Below are 16454 nucleotides of genomic sequence, written 5' to 3'. Positions count from 1 at the left end.
CTACAGCTGAAATGTAAACCTGCCTTCAGAGGCTGGGTGTTTGCTCAGTTCATAACCTAAGACAGAGCTTTCCAAACTGTGTGTCGCGACACATTAGTGTGTCAGCTGCAGTGTGTAGGTCTGTCGCATGAATGTTCCCTGTGCTCCTCACGGGGTTAGTTTGACCTCTAGCTTGCTAGTAAAACTGAATTATTGTGTCACGAAATGATGCATGTCTAAAAAGTGTGTCACCAACATGAAAAGTTCAGAAAGCTCTGTCCTAAGACAATGAAGTCTGCTTCGAGTAGCCTTATTCAAGCTCCTACTAAATTCCCTGAAGAGCTGTCAGAGCACAGCCCTCTGAAAGAAGCAGGGGCGTAGGAAGGGGAGTGCGGGGATGCAGTCCACCCCGGGTGTCATTCATGGGGTGTGTGTGACAAAATGGCACACCACGGTGATTGGCACTTACTGCTGGGCCTGGCCTACAGTGCGCCCGGGCCGTGCATCTCTCCTGGCAGTGACGCGGTGGCTCGGGGCCCCACACTGCCCGAAATGGCAGCGTGGGGCTTGTGTCGCCCAGACGAACTCCATGGGCAGCTCGCCACGGTGCCCCCATGTGCAGATCATCGTGGCGCCCCTGTGTGGCACCCCCGTGCACGGATCGCCGCGGCACCCCTGTGCAGTGCCCCCATGCGCGGCTTGCCACAGCGCCCCTGTGGACAGCTCGCCCACCCCCATGTGTAGCTCGCCCGGCCCCTCCACTCTGGGTGCCGGAGCTGTTAGCTACACCCCTGGAAAGAAGGAATCTTTGACATGAAGGGTGGTTCAGTTCAAATCCAGTATGCTGACGGCACTCAGCTTTATTTCTCCTTCACATCTGCAGGTGAGGCAGTGGAAGTGCTTGGCCAGTGTTTTGCCTCAGTAATGGGCTGAATGAGAGCCAACCAACTGAAGCTCAATCCAGATAAGACTGGGGCACTGTGAGTGGGTGGTTCCCTAGACCAGATGGGTGGGAGATCGCCTGCTCTTGATGGAATTACACTTCCTCTGAAGGAGGAGGTTTGTAGCTTGGGGGTCCTCCTGGATCCTTGAGGCTCAGTGCCTTCCATCAGCTTCAGCTGGTTGCCCAGCTATGCCCCTATCTGCACAGGTATAGCCTAACTACTGTTGTCTATGCTCTGGTAACCTCAAGGTTTGATTAATAATAATAATAATAAATTTTATTTATATCCCGCCCTCCCCAGCCGAAGCCGGGCTCAGGGCGGCTAACAACAATAAAAGAGTACAACATTCTAAAATCATTTCATTATAAAATTAATTCAACTCAAATTGATGACAACCATTAGGCTAAAGTTCTGTGAAGATTGCCAAAGGAGGGAGTCAGGCTGTGCCCTGGCCAAAGGCCTGGTGGAACAGCTCCGTCTTGCAGGTCCTGCGGAAAGATGTCAAGTCCCGCAGGGCCCTAGTCTCTTGTGACAGAGCGTACCACCAGATCAGAGCCACAGCCAAAAAAGCCCTGGCTCTGGTCGAGGCCAGCCTAACCTCCCTGTGGCCTGGGACCTTCAGGATGTTTTTGTTTGAAGACCGTAAGTTCCTCTGTGGGACCTACCAGGAGAGGCGGTCCCATAGGTACGAGGGTCCTAAGCCGTATAGGGCTTTAAAGGTTTAAACCAGCACCTTAAACCTGATCCTGTACCCCACTGGGAGCCAGTGCAGCTGGTATAGCACCGGGTGAATGGGATCCTGCAGCGAGGACCCCGTAAGGAGTCTCGCCACGGCATTCTGCACCCACTGGAGTTTCTGGGTCAGTCTCAAGGGCAATGCGTTATTGTCAGAGCTGCCCGAGGTCCCAGCTCACAAAGGACCAACGCCAGTTCGTTGTTATATACAAAAGTCTTTATTGAAGTTCAGTTTCGCTTTGACAGCCGTGGCGTGCAGCTCTACGTCTGAAACTCTAGACCGCCGAAGCTCCGTCTGAATCTCCTCCCCCCAGACACCAGTTTAAGACTCTAGCCTTGCTCCACCTCTTCCTTTGCTCTTTACTCCTCTGGCTCCGCCTGTCAGCTGGGGTCTCGCCCTTCCTAGACTCTTCTGACGCTGAGTCCCCTGAGTCTTCCCCCTGCCGCCGGCGGGCTTTAGGACCTGGTTCCCAATCCGGGTTCTCTGCTGTCCCACGCGCCTGTACATTCGAACTTGGCGCGCGCGCCCAGCCGGCAACCTTCCTCCTGACCGTTACACTGCTCCTGTCACTGCTTCCCCCTTCGGGGAGGCTAGCTGGACCTGATCTTCCCTCACTCTCCGGTAGAGGCGTGGTCAGCCCTGACTCATCTTCTCTCCCTGCTGGAGGAGACGCTGGCCCTGACACATGGGACTCTTCCCCCCCACTACGCTCTGGTGGGGAAGCTGGTCCTGATCTCCCGCTGCTGCTTTGGGAGTCCCCGCTGGCCCCTTGTTTCTGGTGTGTCCCTCCTGGGACCCCCCTTGCCCTGACCATCGGCGCCTCCTTCTGGGAATCTTCTGATTCGCTGGAGAAGCTCATGGAATCTCTCGGGTCACTGTCATACTCCCCTACGCTCCCCTCAGATTCTTCCCCTTCGCTCTCCATTCCCTCTCTCCCCTGTACCTCTGTTCCTGAGCCCCTGACAGTTATACATTGGGCTGCCTCTGAAGATAGTTCGGAAACTTCAGCTGGTGCAGAATTCAGTGGCCAGGTGGCTTACTGGAACAAGACGGTTTGACTGATCCTGGTCTGACTGCACTGGCTACCAATTAGTTTCCGGGCCCAATTCAAAGTGCTGGTTTTGACCTATAAATCCTTAAATGGCTCAGCACTGCAGTACCTCAAGGACCGGTGTCAGGGAACTGCCATCAGCTCAGAGGCGAGAGGTGGAAGGGTAGTTGTGTTATAGGGAACCTCCAAAGATCTTGCAAAGCAGTTCCTCCTCTGGCGAGGAGGAAAGCCCCACCTCCAGTGGAGAGGAGGTGGTGGGACCAGGGGATGTGAGGGAGAGCCTCAACACGAAGCCTGAGCAAAGCGGAGGGGAGGGAAGTACCCCTTTGCCAGCACCCACTCTGCGCAGTAGGTTTCAGCGCAGAGAGGGGAGGAGAAGGATGGGGGTCACACACGGCTGTTATGCTGGGGGAGGTACAAGGACCGGCCACTCCCAGATTCTGCTAGCGACTGAGCCAGACATGAACTTGCGACGCTCTTCACTGTAAATAGTTTGCACTAAGAATAAAGCTTGGAAAAGACAGGTTGGAGTCTTGCCTGTTTGCTCTCGATCAACCACACCACCACCTGACAACTGGGTATAGTGATTCAGGATGAGAGGAAGGAAGAAATTAAACAGCACCCACAGAGCATGTTCAAAGAGTGGCCATGTCTGCAAGTCGCGATTAGAAGCCAGAAAAAGCAGCTACAGGGCAGGCAAGTCAGGAGAGGCAGCCTCCTCTCTCCTGCTGATTGGAACAGAAGAAAGACACTCGGTTATTCACACAAGCAGCAGCTGCCACACAGCCAAATTCTGAATGAACTGCAATTCAACTCACTCAGGGATCTTTTCTCATTTGACTAAAAAGCAAAAAACCCTGGACATTTTGCCAATATTTTTTTAAAAACCTGGGCAGAAATTTTAACCCTGAAAAAACCAGGAAAACCAGACATATGGTGCTCCTATATTTGCAATATATAAAATATTACTCCAAGATACCACAAACACCCTCAACACAATTAAAACCAATGGGAACACAACATAGGATACAAAATAAACTCTACCCAGTGTTCAAAAATGTGGTCTAAACCATCATTTAAATCCATATCAGTGAGAAAGAGAGAGCTCACTCTGAAACTTAACTACAGGTGGTACCTAACACTAAAGAAGTTGTCACTAATACAATATCAAAAGACAATAACACAAAATGAAGATACGCAAGTGAAGGCAAAAAATAAATGCAGTAGCTGCACAAGATTAATTGTGCCACTTGTCTAGGTCAAATAAACAGCAGCAGTGTGACCTGGTACCTAATAATATGCAATGTATGATCTAGGTTTCTTTTTTAATATTTAGTTTTATTTGTGTTTCTGATACAATTCCATATCAAAGAAATGAATTGAAATGATGCAAAGGACACAAAAAAGAAAACTCTGAAATAGAAAAGAAAGAAGAAAGTTTTAGGAAATCAGAAAGTAAGCAGAAAACCAGAAAGCATTCCTCCACTGACTTCTCATCCTCTCCTCCCATGGTTCCTTTTGTCTCTTCTGTTTCTCACATTTTCTTGGTTCACCCCACCTATCGTAACTACTTAAATACACCTTAGTTTTTTCTTACACTGCTGAAAATCTTACTATCTTGCTTGGTTAATTGTTTATTATATTTTTCCACATATTCAATAAAAAATATCCAGTCCTCCTTATAACTTTCATCTTTTTGATTTCTTATCATAGTGGTCATCCCTGCTAACTCCACGTATTCTAACAATTCAATACGCCATTCCATTCTTTTTTTTGGTGCCTTATCTGTTTTCCATTTGGGGGCTGGTAATACAGGTGCAGCTGTTGTTGCATAGAGGAACAAGTTTCTCTCTTTTTTAGTCACTTCTGTTGTTATTAACTCCAGCAACAATACTTCTGGATTTTTAGAGAAGGGCTTCTAAAACATTTTTTTTTTTTTACTTCATGATGGATTGCCCAGTAGTTTTTAATTATACTACGTGTCCACCACATGTGGTAAAAGGAACAACCTAGGTTTCTGTCCCAGGCCAACACATTCCAGAATCTGGATCCCACCATTGAAAAGGCCTTTCTTTGCAGTGCCTGCCCAGGGTTCTTGAGGCAGAGATGGAGTAAGCTTTGCCTCAGGGTAGCTACATGCAGGAAGGGTCTTTCAACGGGGAGAGGGAGCAAATGGGCTACATTGTAGTATGAAGTTTTTAAGGATCAATAGGATCATTCCAAAATGAGTGATTTTTAAGAATACAGCTGCACTTGGTTGATGTCTCTCTTAATGAGAAGCCTGCAAACTTGAGTTATGGAACTCTGTGCTTGTTGGCTGGATCAACATTTGCCCGTTGTTTCTAATGGGGCAGCTTCCATCATGTTAGCCTGACTGTTGTGTTCAATTTTCTGCATTACAAAAGGGGCAAAAAAGACTCCGAAAAGACTAACGATGTGATTCTAAAATAACACAGGAGTTGTGGAAAGAGATGGACACAAACCATGGGCAACTGCCCTTATAAGGGATCAAATATGTGAGGTCAGTTTCAAATTGAGGAAGATTTCTTAAAGCTCCACCCAAGGACTCTATGGCAACAGCTTGATTGCAGGCTCCATGTAAGCAGATAGAAGGGGGAATGTTATGTCTCTCCTTCTCTTTCTAATCCTTTTTGGGTATGTTTGTGGCTGTTTGGCAACCAGCATTCCAACATCATTACAGCCCCGGCATTGAAAGCTAGTCTGTTCAAGAATTTACCTTCTGAAGAGCCGAGCAAACCTTGTCCACAAGCCGTTAGTCAGAGCCCAATCATTGTTCTAAAGAATGAAATGTGAAATGTGATTACAGCTTTTTGAATTCAATAGCTGAATTGTTCACTTTCTAAGCTTCCTTGAGTGTTTAAATGAAAACATGTAATTGAATTGTCTTTCTTGAAAAACAAAAACTTGCAGACATCACTGGACATCCTTATGATTATAAACCATAATTGTCAATCATCAATTCAGTTTATCAGTAAGGTATCATATTATAAGAATGTCTAAATGTAGAGACTCTTTTCAGTGTTGGCAAAATATATATGCAGCATTGAAATTCAATATATAAATATCAGAAAAGAAATGTTGAAATTGATATTTTAAAAAATTGTTAGATATCATTTAACTTTATATGAAGCCAACTATGAATTATTTGCAATTGGATACTGAATGGGTGCTACCTTGCAATTTTGATAACATCTATAGAGATGTTTTGGAGCTCCTGGAGACTCATTCCCAGTCAGTGTAGACAATCCCAAGTTAGATGAACCAATGGTATAAAGCAGCTTTCCTTTTTTGCCCTGCCCTTCTATATTTCCCGTCCACTTCCATGGGGCTTACACATGAAAAGACACACAAGGATTGTGCCAATTCATTTGTAAACGTCAATAGATAGCAATTGTTTGTTAGTAAAGCCTGTAAAAGCGAGCGTCTGTGAAATGAAGAAATAAATATGCTCAAATTAGACTTATTAGAAGTAAAATGTTTTTGTGCAGTCCTAAATGTACTTGGTAGAGATGGGATTGAGCCTCATAGAACACCGTGGCAATTGCTTCTGAGTAGACACACAGAGGATTGCAGTGTAAGTGAGTTTTAATAAGTTACATTAATTCTTATGTGTGTTAATAAGTTTCCCAGGCTGGCAGGTTGATTAGCATAATATTTCTCAATAACTTGTATTTTTTTCTTTACCTTGAATTATAAGGAAATGATCACTTTAAGAAATTTAGCTGCTAATTATCAACCAACAGACAAGCTTATCCAGATAAGAACTGTTCTTCCTGTATTACAAAAAGTACAAAAAAATTCCCCATTTCATCTTGTTGGAGGCGCATATGATTCTGCTTTGTGATTAAGGTGTTGAAAAACTATGGGGCTGGCTGCATAAAATATTTTTTTCAAATATTAGCTTAATTATACTTTTCTGTGGGGGGGGGGAGGTCAACAGTTACATTTATTCATGTTACATGTTTTTTCAGGGGTGTTTCTGTAATAGATAGACGAGGAGGCGATAAATGAACAAAGAGTCACAGAGTGAATACCCCAGGGATGCCAAACAACTGAATATTAATTAAAATCAATAAATAATTCAGAAAACGCTTATGTATACTCTCAGCTGAAAATAATGAACTCAATTACTCACCAAGGAACTGTACCTAAATAATTTCTGTCTGACTTTATTCAGGACAGTTAACCAAATCATAACTAGCACAGGGAGCATTATGGTGTGGCACTTTCCCCAAAAACCCTCTTTTTATACAGTTTGCTATTTGAATGTAACAATTCAGTAAAAATATCTAAAAGATTTGGCCCAAAAATTTAATTTAATTTTAATCATTCCCACCCCACCTAACCCTTCCTTGTAAAACTATATCACAAAATTGTAGCATTGGAAGGGACCACAAGGATCACGTAGTGCAGGAATCGTGTGCCCAATGTGGGGCTGAAAACCACATCCCTGAGATTAAGAGTCTTCCTTTAAGTGTCCTTCCACCCTCCCAAGCACCCCAGCCCTAGGATCTCCAAACCACAAAACTCATAAAACCAATGAACAAATAAGCAGTGCGGAGTGGAAGAGAGTAGATTAACGTTTCTTTAAAATTAATTGAGTCCGACCCCTTGTGAGCAGCCTTGTTAAATCAGACTTGGCATTAGCACTGTACGGAATTACATTACAGCATTTCAAAGCTGTTTAATTCCCACTCACCCCCCTGCAAAAGAACGGCAGTTCGCTTGGCCACACCTAAGGATTTAGCCTGCTGGCAATTCTAGTGCTCTAACAAGTTTAAACTAGAACTAATCTAATATCCAGGATTAGTAAGCAATTCTTCATTCAGACTATTCCCTAAATAGGAGAAAAATCTGCATATAGTTCTTGGCCAGCAATTAGTTTTGTGGAAATCTGTATTTTCTTCTCTTGGCATACTTAAAAAAAACAAAAAAACATCAGAGAGAAAATCTCCATTGTGCTCACTTCCCAAATTTTCTAAAATTGTAATGATATACTAATGAGAATAGACTGAGACAACTTACTCAACATACCTTCTATTTTCCCATGATCTAAAATAAGCACAGTTAGGATCATATATCTCAGTTATGGGTGCATGCCACTGGTTTGCTTGTATATAGCACCTTCCACCCATAATGTGAAGAAGTCTGATGTTTATCAGAAACATAACTTCACAGATGGTCCTTTTAAAGCTATGCACTTGATATTTGAAAATATATTTAGGTCTCCAAGTTTCAAAATTCAAGAGACCCCCTTTTCTGAAAATAATCACCAGGAATATGACATTTCTAACAAGTACTGCATATTCAGATAATTCAGTCATTGTGTATTACACCTTCATGTAACTATATATAACTTCCGATTTTAAAAACCTGTGCATTTTGATAGCAGTAAATTGTGATTTACATACAGAAATACGGTTCCGTATCCAAGTGGCCAAAGCAGAGGAGAAGAGAGATTCCTCATATCCAGTGGCCCCGATTGTACACATAGCTCTAGCCCCAATCAAATAATGGTAGAAACAATTAATGTGTTGGGACAGGAGTTGAACTCAGAGCAGGTACACTCTGCTCACAACCTTGCCAATTATCTCTTCAAGAAGGTAATGGATTTGCAACAACTGCTGTTTTCACATATGTCTGGATTGGGGCCATTAAATAAAGGTCAAGCCAAATTGGTTCACACATGTATGTTTTTTGCTTGCAACACTGAGTGAATTGGCTTTCAGAGATCGAAAATCACTTTAGCTCCAGTCCAATGAGCTATAAGCATCAAGTGTTGAGAAAGCAAGTATTTTTGTAAATGCTTTGAGATTTTTTGCAATCAAGCAGTGTATAAATTTATTAAACAAACAAACAAACAAACAAACAAACAAACAAACAAATAAAATAGGACCATGCAAATGCATTTGGGAGTAAGCCCTAAACCAGCTTGCATCCAGGCTTATGATTTGAGTGTTTGACATATACAGATTGTACATTGAGCAGATGTCTGATCCCAAACACATTGATTATCAAGGAAAGATTTCTTCTGAAATAATCAAGAAAATCCACTCCTCCACAGGCACTGGAATAGGGTACCAACTCGGATTTGGTACTTCACTGACAATGATGGACTTTTGAAAACAACAAAGAGGATAGCTTCCGGTCAGTTAGTTATATCAGGTTAGTTTTAAAATACACAGATCTACCCCAGAGTCGATACTTTGCAGCCTGCTCTTAGGTCTCTTGACTAAAAGCAAGAGCATTCTGTGGGGTTTATTCCTATATAGGCACACACAGAATCACATCCTTCGTCCTTTGGGTCAAACTCAGCACAATGAAAGCAGTTCAACCCTATGCCCATGCTGTTAACATATCAAATAGACTGTGAAATCTTAGTCCGATATCAAAAGGGGGCCAAGCATGAGTGGCAGCTAAAATGCCGCAGTGGCTGTCACGTCTAGTTTAAGAAAAGCCCTACTGGATCAAACCAAAATCCATTCAGTTCAGCTTCCTTTTCTCGTATTGGCCAACCATCTTGCCCTATGGGAAGCCTCAAGGCAGGATTTGAGTGTGACAAAACTCACCCTGCTTGTAATTCCCAGCAGTTGGTCTTCAACAGCATACTGCCTTCAAGGAACTTAGCCATGATGGCCTGTAGCCCCAGATAGCCTTATCCAGTGCCTTTTCTCCTGGGGCTGCTCAAGGGTACTCAGCACCAGCACCGTTCCCCCCCCAAAAAATGTTAAAAGTGTGGCACTTACTGTAACAACTTCATGGTGAATACAGGCACCTTTCCCCCCTAAAAATAAAGCACTGGCCTTGTCCTCAATGGATTTGTTCCCTAGCTGTCCCAGAGTTACGTGAGCACCAAATATCTCATTTACAATCACCAGAGAATCTGATGCAGAATCGTGGACGTTAATGCAATTCCCCACAATAGTTGCGCAACCCCACCCCCTTCGTGACCAAATGCATTTGCTTGACTTACCAATGGGCATGATGATAAAGAAGGGGAGCCAGCAGAGTATGAAGCATCCCACCACAATCCCCAGACTTTTAGCTGCTTTCTTTTCCCTGGAGAACTTCAGGAGCCTCACGGAAAAATTGGATTTGTGCTTGGTGCTGGGTGTTGATCCAGTGGTTTCTGTGGTGGTTTTGCGGTGGATGCGAAGAGTCACTTCCTCTGAATGGGACTTCTCTGTTTTCAGGCCACAAGACAGTCCTTTGCTTTCCCTTTTTGCCACCACATACACCTGGCAGTACATTGCCAGTATGATGATCAAGGGGAGGTAGAAGGAGCCCAGGGCAGAGAATAAGACGTAACCAGGGTCAGTATTGATCTGACAGATGGTTTCATCTTCTGGAGCTGGCTGTTTCCAGCCAAAGAGGGGCCCTACTGATATCACAAGGGACAGGACCCAGACACACAGAAGGGCTAGCAGGCCCCTCTTTTCAGTCACTATGGCCGGATATCTTAGCGGGTAGCTCACCCCAATGTATCGGTCTATAGAGATGACACAAAGGCTCATGATGGAAGCTGTGCAGCATAGAACATCCACAGCTGCCCAGATGTTGCAGAAGATCCTCCCAAAAACCCAATACCCCAAAATCTCAAAAATAGCAGAGAAAGGGAGGACTGTCGAAGTCAACAGGAGGTCAGCCACAGCCAAGTTGATAATGTAATAGTGAGTTACGCTTTGCAGGTGCTTGTGACAGGCTACTGACAGGATAACCAAAATGTTACCCAGGACTCCAAAAACAATCAGCCCCCCCAAGATAACACCTAATAATATGGCTTTTGAAATGTTTACTTCCTCCACAGGCTGGGTGCAGTTGAAGCAGTCAGAGGCAGAGATGTTCTCGGAGTTCAAAGCCATTATATCAATACTGGTTAATGTTCATCCAGTGTTGTTTGTGATTCACTCTGCCCTTTCTATGAAAGAGCGAAGAACAAATATTTGGTAGTGTTGCAAGAAGCTTTATTTCCACATTGTTGATAAAAACTAACTGGAAATGTGGTTCTTGCTTTATAAATGCAGAACCTGGAAGGACACCTCTGACTGGGAAACTTATTTGAAAATCCACATTTATTCCTTGGTATCTGTTCCAGTTAGGCCAAATAAAAATACTGCTGCAATTTGGAAGACTCTCTTTAGGATGCTCTCCTTGATGTTCTCTGGACGTTGTGGGATGCTTGATGACACAGTATTGCAGAAGGGGTCAAAGATCTCTTTCCAAGTTTCTGTTGGGCTGTTGAAAAAAAGTGCCATCAGGTTACAGAATGCTTTCTGCCACTAAGCAAGGAAAATATGTTTGGGTTTGTAGCAAAGGAAAATATCTGAGTTCGTGGAAAGGCCATCAACATCTGAAGTGCGTCCATTTAAATTTGTCTCATTAGACACAAATGGCAGGAACATTCTCTTTTCTCCCACTTATTTGGGTCTTTATCATACTTGATTTTCAAATATGTTTAAAGTTGGAATAGTGGAAGACCACAAGGATGTTTCCAATTAAGCTTTGCTTTTGTTATCATCAGAGATGTGCATAACAGTCTTGAGATGTGGAACAAAGTTTGCTGCAGCCGTAAGATTCTCAGCGTTGTGCCAACTGCCTCCAGGATGTAAGCTTATTAACAAATGTTGGTCATAGCTCGAAACAGGGACTTCTGCTTGTTGTGCTCCTTGCAGGATAGATATGCTAACTCCTAAATAAGAAAAAAAGAAAAGGAAGCTTATTTTAAAAGCCATGGCTACCTGCTGCTGTAATGTCCTGACTGCAAAGGTTTTCTGGGACCTGGGAATCAACTTGACTGATTTTTCCTTATCATCTGCAGCACTAACTGCTGTTTACTAGTATATTGCTTGCTCAGTAGATGCTGTTGCTCAACCCCATAGCTTTTGACCAATGGTGGAGCATCCCCCACCTGCGTCCGAACCAAGTGCACACCAGGGCGCATGCAGGGCACGCTGTGGGGGCAGGGGCAGGGCACACCACAGGAGGGACCCCTGCCCACTGCTGCAAAATGGGGTGAGTTCACGGTGACCTGCAAACCCAGTGCTGCTTTTGCAAGCGGTGCTGGGCTTACAGGGAGAGTACCGTGAGCTTTTGTGGACTTCTCCTGGCATCCTGCAGTTGCATTGCGGCTGAGAAGGGCACAACAGGGCTGTGCCTTGGTCCCTGTGAATGCAGCACTATGGCACTGCTTGCAGGGGCCAGGGCGCATGCCTGTTGCCTCCTTCTCAGCTGCCCCCCAGGTGGGGGGCTCCGTGTGAAGGATGCAACAGCTCAGGGACCCTTCCAGCAAGCAGAACCACTAGGAAAAGCAGCGCTGGGCCCACAGGGGCCAGGGGGCACACCTATTGCATCATTCTCAGCTGCCCTCTAGCTGGAGGGTGCTGAGAAGTACACAAGTGCTCACAATGGGTCAGGGTGCTAAATGGCACCAGGGGCAATGGCCTCCTCAGCCCCCCCCCAACATTACGCCATCCTTTCTGACTCTCAGTGCAAGAATGCTATTGCTGCCTGGTGGTTTGTCAATCACAACCCTGCAGTCTCAATATAGGGACAATGCCACATATTTCAAAAGAAGTCTCTCCATGTTTTCCTTTTTCATCTGATGTAGACAGAAAACCTTGTGGCTACACAGTGAGAACAAGTCTATGGACATTTTCACACTACAGGCTCAAAGTGATTTGTAACGCAGACTAGCAGCTGGAATTACAATGATCTCCCACTTTCTCTTCCACATTAGCAATGGTCCCACATATGCATAAATAGTGGGCGAGATAGACTTTACACTGATTCAGCTCTTAGATACGAATATGCCATGGCTACTCTGTAGGGATTTTTCCAGCCTGGGTTTTCTTTTTACAGCCAATGTTTTGCCCAGGCAAGAAGGCCTGATCCATACTAGGGATGACCCCCACTATCAATACTTAGATATAGCTCTGTGCCATATGTGGAATACCTTCAGCACTGAGTAATGAGTGACCACCACCAGCCCTTGCGCATAAGATAAGGTTCAATGACACAGCAAAATCAGAAGACCCCCTGCTTCAATCACTGGCATCCCCACTTAAAATGATCTGGTAGCACATTAATGATAAAGACTCCACTCTGATTGAGACCATTGCCAGACAAAGCAGAATAATGGGATGAATGGGTAAATTAGTCAGACTATGGGCAGTATCTAATTCACTCATTCCTTTACCGTTTTGTCTGCATGGGCCAAATTCGACAGGTGAGTGGGGCCACCCATCTATCAATTTTCTGATGTCACAAATGGCACCAGGGGATTTGGTGCTCTGAGGTCCCGAAGTTGGGGCTTCAAAAAGCAGAACTGACGTTTATCTCATTCAGTTGCAACATCTTGGACATGCTGAACCACCAGGGCTCCTCAACCCCTTGGCTTCTCACCCCCCTTTCCCAAAGACAAAAAGCAGGCAGCCCCCGTTTGTTTCAGCAGCTGTTTCACTGAAACCCCTTTGCAGTGAATGAACTGCTGAAATAAAGGCAGAAAATACACCCAGACCAAGAAAAGGTTGTCCTCCTTTCACATCAGCTGATGGACAGGGGGAGATTGCTTGGTGCTGGGTTTGGGTGCTCTCCCATATACACAGATCAAGCAGGATCATTTGCTGTTGGCATCAGTTGGTGTGTGTGTGTGTGTGTGTGTGTGTGTGTGTGTGTGATCCTGCATAGCCCGGGCCTCCTGCTCTGTGCAGTGCTTCAAAGCCTTGTTGTTGGGCAAATTGGAAGCAAATCAAGCACAATGTTACTTGCACAATGTTGGGTGTAGGGTGGGTAGGTAGCCTTGCAGGCCAAATGGGGAACCCTGGGTCGGGACTGGCCTGTGGGCTGGAGGGTCCCCATTCCTGCATTTGCACAAGGATTTATGCTTGTGCAATGAACCCTCACTTCTCCCTACATGTACACTCCATGCCTTCCCCAAATCTGCCCTGGAGGGTTGTGGGAACCCATAGAACAAATTTAGGGGGTGCAGTGGGAGTATGGAGGGAGAACATTCCATTGTGCAAGCAGAAATCCTTGCACTGTTGGACTGTTCCCATAGTACTACTTTGGATACAACCCCAGGCATTTGAATTAAAGCCCATGGCTTCCATCAAAGAGTCCTGGGAACTGTAGTTTATCCCCCAATGAATTACTTTTCCAAGCACCCTTAACAAACTACAGTTCCTAAGATGCTTTGAGTTAAGTAATGTTCAAAATGAGCCTATGATTAGGGTGTTGGGCATTCATAGATCAAATAAATAACTTTGGGGTACATGTGAACTCCAATGGCCCTCTTTTAAGAAACTAAAGCAATGGTATAACAAATAGTTTATAGCAAAAGCATTTTTAGAAGTTTGAAAACAGTGATTTTCACTCTGTATGAGAGTTGTGTACACTCCAGGTATTGAAACAGCATGTGCACCTCTCCAAGTAAGGAAAGAGGACATATTCTCCAGATGGGCAGGGTAATAATAATAATAATAATAATAATAATAATAAGCTTTGAATGTTCCAAACAAATAAACAGAGGAGCAGAAAGTACAACATGCTTTCTTCCTTCACTTGCAAAGAGATTCCGAAGTCTCTCCTGAGCCAGACCATGCAACTCATCCATCTCTTTAGTCATTAGAGATTGCAGCACCTCCCCAGAATCACAGAATCTTTCCTAGTCTTGCTCCCCAAGTTCTCTCTTCATTACATGGAGATGTCAGAGTACAAACTGTGATCAACAGACACACAATATTGTCTGCTCTGTACTGACTGTTCTGACTGCCTAAGCTTACAGACATCTTTCCAGCCCTACTTAGCTATTCCAGGGACTGGACTTAGGACCTTCTGCATTGCAAAATGTGTCCTCTGTCACTGATCTGTGACTTTCCCAAAAGGCTTCTACTAAGACTAATGCAGATAAAATAAATCACAGAAGAGCTGGACCCATACGGTTGGGAACACAAAAATCAGGTATCAACGGGTAACAATGCCTCCTGTAACTGGTAATTGTCCAATTTCCCAGTATGCAACACTTGCTAGTATTTTGGGAAACAATATATTAAACCTCACAGATTCTTCTTCATTTTAGGACTTAAGTGAGACCTGAGATTTTTTAGTCACAGTAGGGATGAAATTAACACAGACAAGCTTCGAAAGTTATATTACAGCTAGTTATTGGTGGCCCCATGTATACATTTAAGCTTTGCATAAAATTGCTACAGATCGACTAGACTTATATAATTCCTGACCTTTTGGACCCAACATTCACATCTCTCCCCCCCCCCCTACATGGATGTCCACATGTGTACTCAGGCACACATATTTTGGCTACCTGAGGAAACAATTTGAGCATCTGATGAAACAGGTTCTAGACACAATAAATCTGTTAGTTTAAAGAGTGCTACAAGTCTCTCTGTTAACAACAACAACAACAACAACAACAACAACAACGAAAGTTACTCCCATCATCACTTGGTGCCATTAGGTCCCAGAGTAAGTTACAACAATTTAAAATTCAGTATTAAAAACAGTTAAAACAATTTACATCAGGAAAAAGTCATTTTCCTCTCCTTCACACATGCTAGTTACTCGGAGAGAGAAATACTGCAGAATTTTCCCTCCGCAAGTAGTTTCACAGTTTTCGTTTTAAAATGTCAAGATATGAACACAAAGTAGCCTCTTGGACTGTTCTGAAGTTGTTTCCTTGTCAGAAGCAAAGAAAGAAAGAAAGAGAAGAAAAGAAAAAGCGTATCGAAATGGTAAGTTCTAAGATGAACAAGTTATGAGGTAAAAATTATTGAGGGGGAAATGATGACAAATAATGAACACAGTTTCATTCAAATGGTATAGATGCTTCATAACAAGTGGGGAAAACTGGAGCATTAAGTGTATCTCTCTCCCCCCCCCCTACACATATACAAAACTGGGAGGCGAAAATGCACCAAGTCCCAGCAGAGGTCTAAACCGGTCTAAGCAAGTCTAAATAAACAACAACAGTGCCTATTGGGGGACTAGGAAATTAAAATGAGAAAATCGCGAAGGGGTGTAAGGTGGGGAAGCCCCAAACGGACAAACAAATCGTGTCAGCATTACCTAGGGGAAAAAGCAGCTGGCAGATGGAATTGGGGAACGCGGGTCTCTAGCTCCGACCACCGTCTCTAAGCTGCTGCCTGCGCTTCTCCTTCCAGCTGAAGGGCTGCAGACCTCCTGTTGCAGAGCGCGCGAGGCAGGAGATGACAGGCAGACGTCTCCAGCGCACCGTGGGACATTCTGCTCGGAAGCAACACCAAACCATGCAAGCACTCTCCACCCCCCCACCCCCCCCATGTATTTTGATGACTCACATTTACACTTATTCCCTCTGTCCCAATGGCTGGCCGGGGATGGAGGCCAGCTCCGTGACCCCCCCCTCCCCTCCTCCCAGCCGAATAATACTCCGCTTTGCACTGTCCAGGAGAAGCAGCAACTTCACGGCTGCTGAGCTGATGGAGCTGGCTGGGTCGGATCCCCTTCGATTTTACCGTAATCTCCCGCCTCTTACCGTATTGCAGCATAGTAAAGAGCACATTTGACAGTTGTCAACGTCTCTCACTGCTGACTCTCCCTCCCTCTTTCCTCCACCTACTAGCTGCAAAAGCAATGATAGAATTTGGTTCGTTGGCTGCATCTCGTAAGCACGTAAAATAATATTATAGCAACAATATTTGGGAAATGTTTGTGAGCTGTGCATGCACAC

The 16454-nt window shown here is 44.5% G+C and overlaps 1 protein-coding gene across 2 annotated transcripts in view; it reads right to left on the bottom strand.

The window, feature by feature from the left end:
* ADRA1A (adrenoceptor alpha 1A) overlaps positions 1 to 16215 on the bottom strand; it is a 63821-nt gene extending 47606 nt beyond the window's left edge. The window contains exons 1-2 of one of the 2 annotated variants that reach the window (XM_082200535.1): positions 15812 to 16215; positions 9705 to 11420 (exon numbers count right to left, since the gene is read on the bottom strand). In XM_082200535.1, the coding sequence (XP_082056661.1) occupies positions 9705 to 10593 (889 nt within the window). In that variant the 5' untranslated portion in view covers positions 10594 to 11420; positions 15812 to 16215. The remainder of the gene's footprint in view (positions 1 to 9704; positions 11421 to 15811) is intronic. The other variant, XM_082200536.1, reaches the window with a different exon arrangement.
* Between the last annotated feature and the right edge of the window lie 239 nt (positions 16216 to 16454).

Source organism: Podarcis vaucheri (genome assembly GCF_965113315.1).
Source record: "Podarcis vaucheri genome assembly, chromosome: 15".
Classification (NCBI taxonomy): Eukaryota; Metazoa; Chordata; class Lepidosauria; order Squamata; family Lacertidae; genus Podarcis; species Podarcis vaucheri.
The sequence above is the reverse complement of the archived record's forward strand: the minus strand, read 5'-3'. Positions and strand labels throughout refer to the sequence as shown.